Here is a 13,940-nt window from a genome sequence, read left to right on the forward strand (position 1 = left end):
AAGATTTCATAGTTATTCCATATTTTAAAAATTAATTGCTCATAACAGATTGGAGAGAGACTTGATTAATGGGACTACCTAAAAATAAAAAGTGTCTGCACAGATAAAAGCATAGCCACAAAAGTAGAGAGAGAGCCAACCAACTGGGAAAAGATATTCACCAACAATACATCTGACAAATGCTTAATATCCAGTATCTACAGGGAACTCAAGAGACTAATTACCCCACCAAGCCCAACAAACCATTACTAAATAGGCAAGGGAACTAAAGAGAGACATCAAAAGAAGAGATTAAAATGGCATAAAAGCATATGAAAAAAATGTTCATCATCCATGGTCATAAAGGAAATGCAAATAAAAACAACCCTAAGATACCACCTTACCCCAACAAGAATGGCCAAGATTTTGAACTCAGACAATGGCAGATGCTGGCAGGGTTGTGGAGAAAAAGGAACCCTACTGCCTTACTGGTGGGATTGTAAACTAGTTCAGCCACTCTGGAAAGCAGTGTGGAGGTTTCTTAAAGAACTGAAAATTGACCTTCCCTACAATCCCGCCATACCACTTCTGGGCATCTATCTTGAACCTCATAATCCAGGATATGATAAGGACACCTGTTCAACTATGTTCATCTCTGCACTATTCACAATAGCCAGGCAATGGAAACAATCCAGATGCCCTACTGCAGATGAATGGATACAGAAAATGTGGTATATATATACAATGAAATTCTACATAGCCAACAGACAAGATAAAATAATGGCATTCACAGGGAAGTGGATGAATCTTAGAGTGAATCATGTTGAGTGAGACAAGTCAAGACCAAAGTAACAAAAGGTGCATGGTATCCTTAATATATGGCTATTAGATCCAATCAGTACAAGAGTGAGGACTTAAAAGTTGTATACCAATGCTATGGTATTGGAAATATAAACACAACTACATAGTCATAAAAACTTATGGCTGTATAGACATAATGTTTTATTACATAGATTATTATGTATCTATGACATACAAACTCTCAGCCTAATTTTGATTATGTTCTAAAATCTAAGTGCCAATGATTGTCTATAGAGATTCCCTTCTTGAACATTTGTTTGTTAAACTTATCATTTGAAATATGATATAAAAATCAATGTTAATAAATTCTTTAATTAAAAAAATAATTGCTTTACAAAAAATATTAGTTTGACTTCTTTAGATTAACCAGCCTTTTCCATGACTACCTGGACACTGCAGTGTTCGGGTGTGAAACCTTCAGAGAATAACAAAAGTTTCATGAAATAGAAGTTCATCTTTTAGAATATGATTTATTGAATTTCTGGTAGTTGAAAACAGGCTTTGAGAAGAATTTTCTAGAATAAACAGTATACTTATTTAGATTCGAAGATGAAAACCCTTCTCAGATATCTTCATTTTTCCGACTTATAGAAGGACCTTCACAATTTGTAAAATGATGGAGTACAAGTCTTGGGATTCATTTGTACTCTAAGCAAAGAAATCCCAGCCTACAAATCATTACAAATGAATGGTTATCATGTAGTTAGATGATTACATCCCAAAACTTATATAACATCTCAGAAATTTTCTCTTTCCAGTATGCAATGGAATTACTCACTGAATCACTTTCTTTGTTTACTAATCTCCTGTGGTCAAAAATATTAAATGCTCTGTGGCATACTCTATGAGAATGGTAAACTTCAACAAAGAAATATTTTTTTCCAAAGAAAATTGCTAACACTAATCTAAAAAATTAAATTCCATAATTTCTGTAATCTACCACTTTTATTATTTATGTAGTGTTTTAAAATTATTTTTGAACTATAAGTTGTCCTATTCTGCTGGAGAGAAAAATGATGAACTCATATTTGAGGTAAAATTATACGAACAGGGCAACATTGGAAACATGGCTTTAGCATCTTTCCTCTTTTCAATCAGAATGTCCAGCAAATTGAATTCACTCATAATATAGATCATTTGCTTAAAACATTTGACCAAAATGGCTTTATCAATGAAAATCAACAAGCCAATTGTAATGCAGGGAAAAATTGCCCTATAATGCTAGTGTAACCTATTACTGAATCATTGGAAAGGGATTTAGATTTGGTAAGCTTTTAATTTTTGTTATATGGTCCCTTGAAACAGATGTGAAAATTCACTCATCTCCCACATTGTGTAGTTCAAACAGCTGTAAATTATTTCATGGATTACACTTGAATGAAATGAAAGTCCTGGGATTATTTCATCCAGGCAGCTGTTATTTCCTTAAATCAAAACACTTCTTTGTTTGATTAGTTTTTGGTTATTTGCCATTGCATAAAGATAAAATACTCACATCTTTAGTCATGCATTAATTCATTTTTCTCAATCGTGTTCCTGTATCTTAGATGTATTTAAGAATTTTCCTTTTTATTTCTATCTTATTTATTCATATTTTTAAATTTAATTTCATTGTCAAAAGGATGTTCAGAGGCATTACAGTTTCATACATAAGGAAATGAGTACATTTCTTGTCAAACAAACATTTGCCCCTTTCCCCTTTTCTCCCACTTTCCCTCCCCACCACAAGTCCCTCCAAGTTGTAAAGTTCATTTCCAACATATTTTCTTGTGAGTTTCACTGCTGATTGGTTCACCCTTTAGGAACCCTTATAAAGTACTGCCTTGGGCTTTCTGGTATGAAAAGAAAAAAATGCCATTTTTTGTCTTTGAAAGTGTTAAATATGATATTCTTATAATGTACTCATGCTACTTCTAGTGAAAGTTAGACACCAGAGCAGAGTCATTGCTTGTGAACTGCTGGGAAGATGATAACTGTATCCGCTTTTTTTTTTCAGCCAGATGGTCCATCACTCCTTTCCCAAACACGTTTCCTTGCTTCCTCTGTCTCCTAGACATCCATATGGGTATCTTGATGATGGCACTTGTGAAATGGAAGCTGTTACCCTTCCCTGTATTCCTTAAAGATGACAGTGTGGAAAACTTGCTTGGATTTTATACTTCATTACTCACTGATCTTATTAAACTTTCCTCCAAAATCAAGTTCCAGTGTACTTCTTTCTAATAACTACTCAAAGTTTATAATAAACAATTGACACAGACTTCAGACTTCATATCCTCCTCTTCCCCACTCTCACATCTTGTTTCCAGTGCTTTTAGCTTTCTAATGTCTATAGTTAAGCAAAAAAAAATTCCAATAAAAATTAGTTTTGGCCTACCTTCTCAGAAAGCTAATATCTGAGCATCACAATTTGAAGCCAAACTTAAGCAGAATAGTCCATGAGACTCATGTCCAATCAAGAACAACAGAAACAACAAAAATCCAGAAGTGGAGGTGTGACTCAAATGGTAGAGCACTACCATTTGTGCAAAAAAGCTCAGGGACTGCTTCCAGGTCCTGAGTTTAAGATCCAGAGTTGGCACACACAAAAATAACTAGTTTGCTAAAAGCCAGTTCCTTATAATAATCAGTGTATCAAACGATCAACTATTTTATCAAGTCTTCTAGTTAATAAATGTCCACAAATGACTGCTCAGTGCAAGGCATAACTTCTCATACATTTCTCTGAGAAATGAGAAGCAATATGGGTGAGAAAGTGAAATTCCTCTCTGCTGTTAGAAAAAAAATAGATTTTTAAAGTATCTACAATAGGCATATGTAATCTGTTTGCATGTTTAAGAATGTATGAATATGTATGTACATGTATATGTATAAATTCAGCTAATGATGAGCCCTAAAAAAGGTAAACTAGATAGAGTATGACCATGAAATTCACTAAGCATTCTTTTTAATAGAATCAATAAAATGATTCTATTTACTTTATGAAAATTAACCTTGACTATATTCAGGGAGTGTATTTTGGATCAGCTGAAAAATCATATTTGATTTAAGTGGTAGAATGAAAGGTTATCTACTTAAAATTAAAACCATTGCTGTGAATACATTTGTGAAGTCAATGATCTAGAACTGGTCAATAGAAATATAATGAATCACACACTGCAGTGTCATAGTAATTTTGCCTTCTGTAGTCAGATTGAAAAAGGTAAAATTAATACAAAAGGTAAAATGTACTTTAATAACATTTTATTCAACCTATGCTGTTCATAATTGTGAATATTATTGACTAACTCTAGAGATTTAACAGTTTTATGTTGTTTAATATATATTGTTTGTTCATAATATTATTTTTTTACAATATAAATGTAGACAAAATAAAAATTTATTCATTTGCTATTTCACATCCATTTCCTTTGTATAAATCTCATGTGTATTTTACTTTTCAAAGTATCTCCGTTTGATGAGTCATGTTGCAAGTATTTAATAATAATATGGAGTAACAACTAGGGTATTGGAAAGTGTTGTTCTTCAAAATAATTGAATTAGTTAACTATGTTAAATATATTCTTTATACTTAAATGGGTGTATAATTGTACATTCTGAAGTCATATTTGGACAATTGTATTTGTGATTGTATATTCTTAAGTTCTATATTGAGAAATATATTTATAGTTAAGAGTAAAATGCTTAGAAATAAATTCATTCTTAAATGTATGAGTTGAATTGATTAGTTTCTCTTTCTGGAGAGTACTGGGGTTTGAACTCAGAACCTTGAATCTGTGAGGTAGCGTCTACAAATTGAGCCATACCTAGGCTTTTTTGTTTTTTCTGAATCTTTGAAGACTGTTATCCAACTTACACATCTGGAACAGCTGTGCATCTGACTGTTGTGCACCCCCATGCACAGTTTATGGTTGACATGATAGTATCACTAACGTTTTTGGTTGGTCTGGCTGTGCATGTTGCTCATTGCTCGTTCTCATTGAACTCAAGAACTAGTAGCCAGGATGGTGATGCAAACCACCACACTCATGCAGAATGTATCCACTTCAATGATGAATATTTTATGACACTATATTATTCATAATAGTAACTAGTTCAAAAATCATATTCCATGGGATCGGGATTTTGGCCTAGTGGTAGAGTGCTTGTCTACCATGCACAAAGACTTGAGTTTGATTCCTCAGTACCACATACATAGAAAAAGCTGGAAGTAAAAAAAAAAAAAAAAGGGCCGGGAGTTTGGCTTAGTGGTTAAAGTGCTTGCCTAGCATGCACGAAGACCCGGGTTCGATTCCTTGGTACCACATACATACAAAAAAGCCGAAAGTGGTGGTAGAGCTCTAGCCTTGAGAAAGTCCAAGGACAGTGCTCAGGCCCTGAGCCCAAGCCCAGGACTGGCAAAAAAAAAAAAAAAAAAAAGCTGGAAGTGGTGCTATATAGCTCAAGTGGTAGAGTTATAGCTTTGAGAAAGCCCAAGGACAATGCTCAGTCCCTGAGTTCAAGCCCCAGGATTGGCAAACATAAATAAATAAAAAGGTGTATTCTTAAATAATTTTAGAATTGATAAAAAAGGTTTATTTAATGAGTTTTTTCTTTTTTCCTTCCTTCCTTCCTTCTGTCCTTCCTTCCTTCCTTCCTTCCTTCCTTCCTTCCTTCCTTCCTTCCTTCCTTCCTTCCTTCCTTCCTTCCTTCCTGCTTCTCTCTCTCCTATCTTCTTTCTCTCTCCATTTTGCTCTCTTCCGCTCTCAATTCATTGTTCTGGTCCTAGTTCGAACTCAGGGCCTGAGCACTTGTGTCACAGTTCCATTTCTGACTTTGGGATGGTTAATTGGAAAAAGCAGTGTCATGGAGTTTCCTGTGGCGACTAGTTTACAAACCACAATCCTCAGATCTCAGACTTCTGAGTAGCTAGAATTATAGGCATGAGCCACTAGAGATATCTTTCTTTAACTAAACTGATTACACTCTCCTATTTTATAACTTGAGCAAAATTCTTTCTGATAGGCGTTCTGTCCATATGATATATCTCAGAGTACAATTCTATTAGTGTGTAATGTTTCTGAAAGTCCTGCAAACTTCCTCTGTGCTTCTGTGTTCTTCCAGCCTTCTGAATATTTCCTGTCTGATGTACCTTGCATGTGTCTACTCATCCATTATCTAACATCTAAACTCTGGATAATTTGTCAGTCAGGTTTTATTTAAATGGTAAAGCAGAAAAAGAATTAATTCTAAGAACTGAATATTTGAGTTGGAGGGTTAAAAATCAAAAGCTATCTAGGACCAGGTACTCATTGTAGCTATTTTTCACAATTGTGTATTGACTATTTCAACTTAGAATTTAGGAAAATGTACAATATTGCTCCAAATATGGTAAATCCTCTAGAGTAGCAGTTTTGAGTTTTAAAACATAGTCAACTGGTGATCTTCATATGTAATCTAGCTCAATTATATGCAACCTCCCCCAGAGAAAAAAGAATTTTATCTGTTTTCCTCAAACCTTCCAGTCAGGGCAGTTAATTGATGAAACCTAAACTTTGTGTGGAAAACCTAGTTACCATAAGAGTATAAGCCATACAATTCTTCTTTTAGCCTTTATAATGTGAAGAAGTATAGAATAGTGCCAAATGCCAAGTGAAAACAATAACTAGCTTTGAAAAAAGTGAGAGCTTGAGCCCTTGCATTTAAAATAATCACAAGGCCATGTTGAAAAGTAGTCTTCATTATTTCTAACAAATATCTAGTTGTCAAAATGTAGCCACTGTGATCAGAGATAGTATATCTGTTACATTTACAGCACTGCATTATATATTTGCAAAATACTTTACTTGGGTAAAAGAATATTCTCATAATCTGGATTGTGTAGCCATTTGTACAACTATTTAATAGTAACAGCAATAATAAATAGGAGGTTGGACATTTAAATAAATAAATGACTAAATGAAAAGAGGAAAAAAAGAAGATACTGAACAGTTAAAGTAGAAAAACAAAAAGACAGACAAAAGGAAGAGAAAAATTCAGGAAGAATGGCTCTGATATTATAGGAAATGCAAATCATTCTGTAGCCTTTTAGTGTTTTTTTGTTTTTACATTTTTTACTTATTTATTATTGATGATGCCCTGGGAGTTCAATTGGCACAATACAGATTAAGAAGAGAAAAGCATGCATATTTCTTTAATGTTTTAAGTAACATAAGAACCCTCATAAATAAATGAAGAACCCCCCCCTCCAAAAAAAGTCACTTATATACAGAATTGAACTAAGAATGGTTTGTCCTGAAGAATAAACAAAATTGTACAGGGAGGCTTACTGTGGCAAAGTCTGTATGGAGTTTTTAGTCTCAGCTGCCTGATATTAGAGTAATGACATTCCATTTTTCCCCTAGTATGGGGAAGAATGGTTTACATTGGTATTTCATCTCTTGCTTTTAAGAAATGGGATGGTTTGAGTAATCTTACATTGGCTGTTTTCAACTATTTTTAACTTTGAAAGAATCAATATGCCAGAATGGCATATTTTTAACTTTTTCACTACCACTGATGTCCAAACATTTTAAATTATGTTTAAAAGTGTATTTCTAGTATTTTCTCCCTTGACTTACTCAATATGGAGAAGACCTTGGATGAAATATTACTGAATTCTTTCAATTTGTTTTTCTCCTCTCTACTTTTTGCAAGTTTGTCTTAGGTTTAGGTGTTTATGTTTGGTCTCTTTCTTGCATATTTATTCCTAGACATTTGTTACCTTTAATAAAGTTGCTAAAGAAATGGAACTAGTGAAATATGTTAATCTTGTGGTTCTTTGTGAGCTAAGTAGATTATTACTATCAACCAAGGATTAAAATGGATTTGCATCATCCTTAGAGCATTGCAAGTACTCAATCAGTTAGAAGCTCAGGATCTGTCCTTGAAGAATATTGGTAAAGAAATGACAAGTGAACATTCTCAGTTGTACTCATTTATTATCTCTTATTCATTGTCTTCCATTTCTACTCGTTTTTATGTTTCCACTTGGTCCATATGTATATTGTACTTTTGTTTTTATAATTTGATCATTTTTTCTCTCCCTTGCAAGAGTTTGGCTAAAAGTTAGAGATCTAGCTCTTTACTCCTTGATGATTTTTCATTTGTCTTTGCACTCAATTGTATTAGAAAACCTAGCCAGTCATGGTGTTTCATCATCACTGTGAATGTCTAAGAAAAGACTCACTACATAGAAGTGTTTAAAATTCTGGTTAGGCTTCCGTAGACCAGCACCATGACCACTATGCCAAGAAAAGCAAACACAATTTAAAATACAGTTAGGAGGCTTCAAAACCAAGAACTGTAACTGTGTAAAGCAGACTAAAAGAACAAATGCAACTAGTCCTAAGAACCAAACTTAGAAAACCAAGTATCTTTTTAAGTCTCCAAGACTCTGTACAGGTCTTTTTCTCCTTTCCCTTTTCATTGATATAAGTACAGAAAGAAACATTAATATGACATAGGTATTACCGTTACTGGAGCACAAGAAATCTAAAACAATGTGATTAGCCCTTGGTAACAACTAGTTAAATTAGATGTGTTTTCCATGTAGGGTAGAGATGATATCATTTTATAATTAGTATCAGAGTTCATAATAACTTATTTTACATCTTTTATTTATATTATTTTCAATGTGAGAAACAGCTTTAATTGTTTCATAAATAATGAATCAGTAAGTCCCCTAAGTGTCTTAATAATCAAGGGAACTTTTGTTTTGGAGGTTGTATCTGAGAAATCACCTGTCTTTATGGTCTACAAAATTAGTGTCTTTATGTATACATAAGATCTGTAATATTATTTTAAAAGTATATGAGAAATTAGTATAGGACTACACATTCTGATTGGCTAAAAATATACTACTTGCTAAGAACTCACTGGAAGTTAGGAATAAAGAAGTTTTTCAAGAAATGAGGTTGGAGCCAAGGTTTTCTCATTAGCCTCTTCTAGGTGGTTCATCATCCTCGAAAGTTATTGAGTATACCTTTGGAATTTTCTTCATTCCAGTGATTACAATAATTTTATTTTCCTGTGAACTAGAGACACTAACCCATGAGTTGATTTGTTTGAAGCTATTTGCCTGTGTAGACACAGGTGGAAATACCTTCAGTTGTATTTCTCTGGTATATCCTGAGACTGAAATTTTCCCAAGGTTTCTTATTCGGGAGTCTGGTGAGGAATGCTATAGCCAACAGCCAGTAATGTGTACTATTTAGGAATCTGGGATTGGTGTTAGAATATATTTATGTACTGATGTAACAATTTTAATAGTCAAAAATGAAGCTGGCATGCTCAATTGTAATCTGTTTGTCCAATTCTTAAAGATAATAAAGTATAATTTTTAAAAAGATGCCTAATTTATAAATTAAACAAAGTTGATCATGGTTGCTGAGTGTGGCATAATATACTGTTATATTACATTTCTTGTAAAGGATATGCCTTGAATATTTGATATAAAGTTTGCACTCAAAGGTTCAAAACACAGGGAATTGGGTAAATATTTAGTGACTGTATTTATAGCTTTTTGGCATGATGTTTCAATCCATCATAAAAAATAGACAACTAAATATAACCGCTAAAACAACTTCAAATTCCTTGGAGAATGGAAGCAGCATGAAATCCATTGGAAGCTTCTCAAAAAACCTTGAAACTTAATTCCTGGACATATCATCATCTTTATAGATTTCTCAGAATTATCTTATTGACAGGTAACACAAAAATGACCTCACCTGTCTTTAAATTTTTTCCTTAGCCATGTTGAGCTAATATAGTAACCCATTTTCTTGTATCATGATAAATAACCTAATAAAGTTTGTAATTTGTATCAGCTTGAAACCATCTACTGCTAGTCAGACTAACACAAGTTGTCAAAATGAACCTAGCACCACTATTGTTTTCAGAATACAGAGTTGATATTTTACAGCTGTTCTCCCCCGCCCCCCTCCACCTCTGGCTGTAGGGCTTGAACTCTGGGCCTGGGTGTTGTCCCTGAGCTCATCATCAGCTCAAGGCTACCTATCTAACATGCAGCCACAGCACCATTTCCTAATTTCTGGTGATTAACTGGAGTTAAGAGTCTCAAGGACTTTCATGCCTGGGCTGGCTTGAAACTGTGATTGATCCCCAGGTCTAGCTTCCTAAGTATCCAGGATAACAGTTATGAGCCACTGATGCCCAGCTATAGCTATATTTTTAAACGGTTCCAGAAAACTATCCTTGAATTAGTTTAGATAGGCATACAACCTTAGTGAAGGCTACTTAAAGAGCAAAATGATCTTCTAGAACATTTTGTCTTCTATATTATTCTTCTCATGATGATTAATGGTATCCCATGGATAAACAGTGTTGTGTGTTCTTAGGAAGCAATAGAGAGCAACTGATAACTAGTTGGGAAAGAAGCACCAAGTTTTGATATAGCAGCTATGCTGTTAAATGTAAGTGATTATAACCAGGTCCAGATGACAAGATGAGCCTGAGTTCAAATTCTAAGGGTTTTAGATTACTTTTGCACAGAGAGACAAAAGGAATCCTATTGGAGCTGCCCATAGAAAGAACTTTAGGTTCCAGAAAGACTGTTTATGTTACTAAGAGCCATTACCCTCTTGGGAAAATTTGACATTGATGAAATATCTATTTAAATCTAGAAATCCTTCTCAATTATTTTTCAAGGGATATAGGATATAATATAGCTTTTAGTCTATGAAAAAAGGATGATTTATTTCCTGGTATAGATTATGTTTTGAAAAATCATTACATTTCACCAAAATTATAATTTCTCATGGCTTTCATCTTTGCTAAGAAGTAAATAAAGGCTGAAAATAAGTAAATGAAATCCTTTTTAAAGCATTTATGTTCTTGGAACAAAAAAGTGGATTATATATATGCATATATATACATGTATATATTTTAGATGATCTGAATTATAAGATAAATTTAGATTATTTTGAGTCTTGATTGAAGAACAGGGAAAGGTAAAAGGGCTCTCCAGGGACTATGCAGGTATATTACTGTGTCTCCTAGTTATAGAAAAATAAGTGAGAGTAAGGAACTGAGTTTCAGTTATTTTCTGATTGGAAGATTTTGCATGGGGAAGCTGCATAACCAGAAATGGAAGCTTCATATAATTAATTTTGGTCTATATTCATATTTCTCTGATAGGCTCTGAGTTTCAGAAAATGGCAAAAAACAAAACCAAAAAAACAAGGAAGCTGGCAACTGCTGAGGCATCCTAAATGTTTGAGTTGATTATTGTGGGAAGGTAATGGGTTAGCTTCTCTGAAGTTGATAAATCTCATATAATATGTCTCTAACTATACCTAGAAACACTAAAAATATATTAATACATGTGGTTAGATATTTTTAGAGGGATATAAGAATAATGTTTTGCCTAAAACATTGCTGTCAAGTTTCTCTTAAATTCTACTAGACTATTTTTTTTCCTCTGTAATTGTTTGTGTTATTGCAGAGGATCTTGATGATTTAAGAATGGAGGGAGTGACAACCCTGGTACCTTCTGGGAGCAAATTGAACCAGAACCGTCCTACTCAACTTTCTGAGCCTCAGGCCAAGGTCACACTGAATATCTGTTCAAGGTGTGCCAGGTAAAACATTTATAGTTATAGAACATATAAACATGACTTTGATTTGGAAAATCTAAAACTTGTGTGCAGAGAGTATACTCCTGTGTGTTAAGGAAACATTAGCCTTCTATTTATCTTGTGTACTAACACTGGCAAGAGAGTTCCTTTTTCAGTCTATCCTGTGCCCAATGCCCTCAGACCAACAATGAATCAAAGAGTTTAAGTTGACGTCCCTGCACAGCTTGAGACTTCTTTTAGGTCTTTCTGTCTCTGAATTTCTCTTGCTGTCTGCCCTTCTGTTCATATCAAAGGAAGATTCCAGGGGCTCTGTATATTCAAAGCCACTTTTAAAGCACCTGCATTTAAGAAAAAAAAAAAGAAGAAAAAGTGTACAGGTACAAGTTAAGATGGAGTATTCTTGGCCTTTAACCCGTGCCTTATCGTGGTCACCCTACTGGAAAGAATTTAATCAGCTTGATGCTTTTCAGTTTGGGCAGCTGGGAACAATCTTTGCATATTCTGTTGATGGCCTAAGGAGTAGCTTGTGGATACAGCCAGTTAGCTCACTATGCTAGTCCAGCAGAAATTCACCAAATAGCTAGAATTCATTCTTTTGTAAGAACTAAATCTCATTTGCAAAGAGGCTTTTAAATCCCTTTAAATGATAAAACTAGCCTTCTAACCCTTATGTAAATGGTCCAGATTAGCAAGAACAATATGCTGGCTAGCCAATTTTATCTGCCTTTCTTTATGTCTAGCTGTTCTATTGTACTGTTGGAGAGGGGATTAACGGCTTGGAAAGAGAGAGGGGAAAGTATAGGAAAATCAAATCAAATTTTGGTAGCTTTTCCCCTGTTTCTTTACCCCTCTGGAATTTTTATTTTTCACCAATTTAAGAAATATAAAACATAAATTTAAGGAAGGATGTTGTGTGAGATGATTAAGAAAAATTTCACAGCATGATGAAAACTGAAACATGGCCTCAGACAAGTGATAGTGAATTGGCTTTTTTAAAAGTCGAGATTATTTGTGATATTAGCTCAGTAACGAAGGAGTTATTTGGCATTTTTTAAGGCTTTCTAGTATATTTGCATATTTACAATTTGTGAGACATTGAAGGAGAAAAGTTGAAGAACTGATACTTGGTTCTAGAACAGTGGGCTCTGAGGTCTCTGTTCTGAGAAGGAAAAAGTTGTCAAAATAATGTCATATCTGAACTATTGAGGATTTGAATTATCATTCTCTGTCTCAATGACAGGGTTAGATTGTAGATCACAACCAACCTGTGTTGAATATTAACCTTTAACTGAATGTATTAAAGAAATTTTCAACCAAGTAACAACTGGTAACATTTATTGCATTCTTATTGGTTATCATAAAGTGATCTAAACATATTATATGAGGAAACTCATTTAATTCTCAGACAGTTTGGGAGTTAATGGTACCATTACCTCCTTTTTATGTATCAGGGAATTAGGCTGGTGATTCAACTTGTGAAACTGACACAATCAGCGTACTGTTTCAAATATAGGCAGTGTAGTATGAGACTGTCATATTGTTTTTAAATTGTGAAGCATCCATGAATGTCTGAAGGTGAAAATAGAGGCTACAAATTGATTAAAACAATGAGGTAGTGGTTTCGATGTTTGAAATGGTAGGCAGGTTCTGGTTGTATTGCTGGAGAAAATGGAATGGACTTTCTAAAGGAAAAAGACTTTTTGTGGGGGATAATTATATTTTTATTTGATCCTATTTGTTTCTTTTATCAAATTATATAATTACAGTTCCACATATCAGCATATAAGTACCATGTATCTTTATCAATAGCACCTCTGTTATCATTTTCCCTTATCCCCTCCCTTCACACTCATCCCCTCAATTCCCTTAGTCTCATAGGGAGAAATATAGGAAAAAAATATGGAATGTCTTTCCGATCATTTTTGAGCAACCACTAAGGCTGTGTTGTAGTATTGTTTATGAAGAACTATGAAGATTTTAACTGTTTGTAACCTAATATATTAGTCTGTTTTAGTCTGTTGCTATTTTATTCATAGTTGCAAAAGACATATTCTTGGCAAAATAATGGACTTCATTATGTATTCAAATAACAATACTGAATATTGTCAACTTTACTACTTCCTGAACCACAGTTTTTACAATGTCACAAACGCAGTACATTGTATTATGTGGGAAATGGCTTGGATTTCAAAAACCTGAATGTTTTATATAGGCATCAGGCCTATTTGATCTAATGGGGGCCACTCTTCATATTTATATTCCTATTTTTTCTTTCATTAAACCAACATTCCTGAACAGATTAGCTACAAGTAACACCAAATGTCATAAACTCATGAAGAATTTCTCCCAGTACTATTTAGCATGGATTACTTTTGTAATATATTCATGTGATTATCAGTGTTTTCCATCTTTAAATCTACAATAACACTTTATATCACCGCCTCATCTCCTATGCTTCACAATAGACATAGGCAAACAGATCGT

At 33.8% G+C, this 13,940-nt stretch overlaps 1 protein-coding gene across 1 annotated transcript in view; it reads left to right on the forward strand.

The window, feature by feature from the left end:
• Positions 1–3,988, forward strand: part of C9H8orf34 (chromosome 9 C8orf34 homolog) — a 175,151-nt gene extending 171,163 nt beyond the window's left edge. Inside the window, exon 8 of the mRNA XM_090338919.1 lies at positions 2,837–3,988. Coding sequence (XP_090195045.1) covers positions 2,837–3,063 — 227 coding nt within the window. The 3' untranslated portion in view covers positions 3,064–3,988. The remainder of the gene's footprint in view (positions 1–2,836) is intronic.
• Positions 3,989–13,940: the final 9,952 nt, after the last annotated feature.

The sequence above is a fragment of the Megascapheus bottae genome, chromosome 9, assembly GCF_031878675.1.
Source record: "Megascapheus bottae isolate mThoBot1 chromosome 9, mThoBot2.hap1, whole genome shotgun sequence".
Taxonomy (NCBI): Eukaryota; Metazoa; Chordata; class Mammalia; order Rodentia; family Geomyidae; genus Megascapheus; species Megascapheus bottae.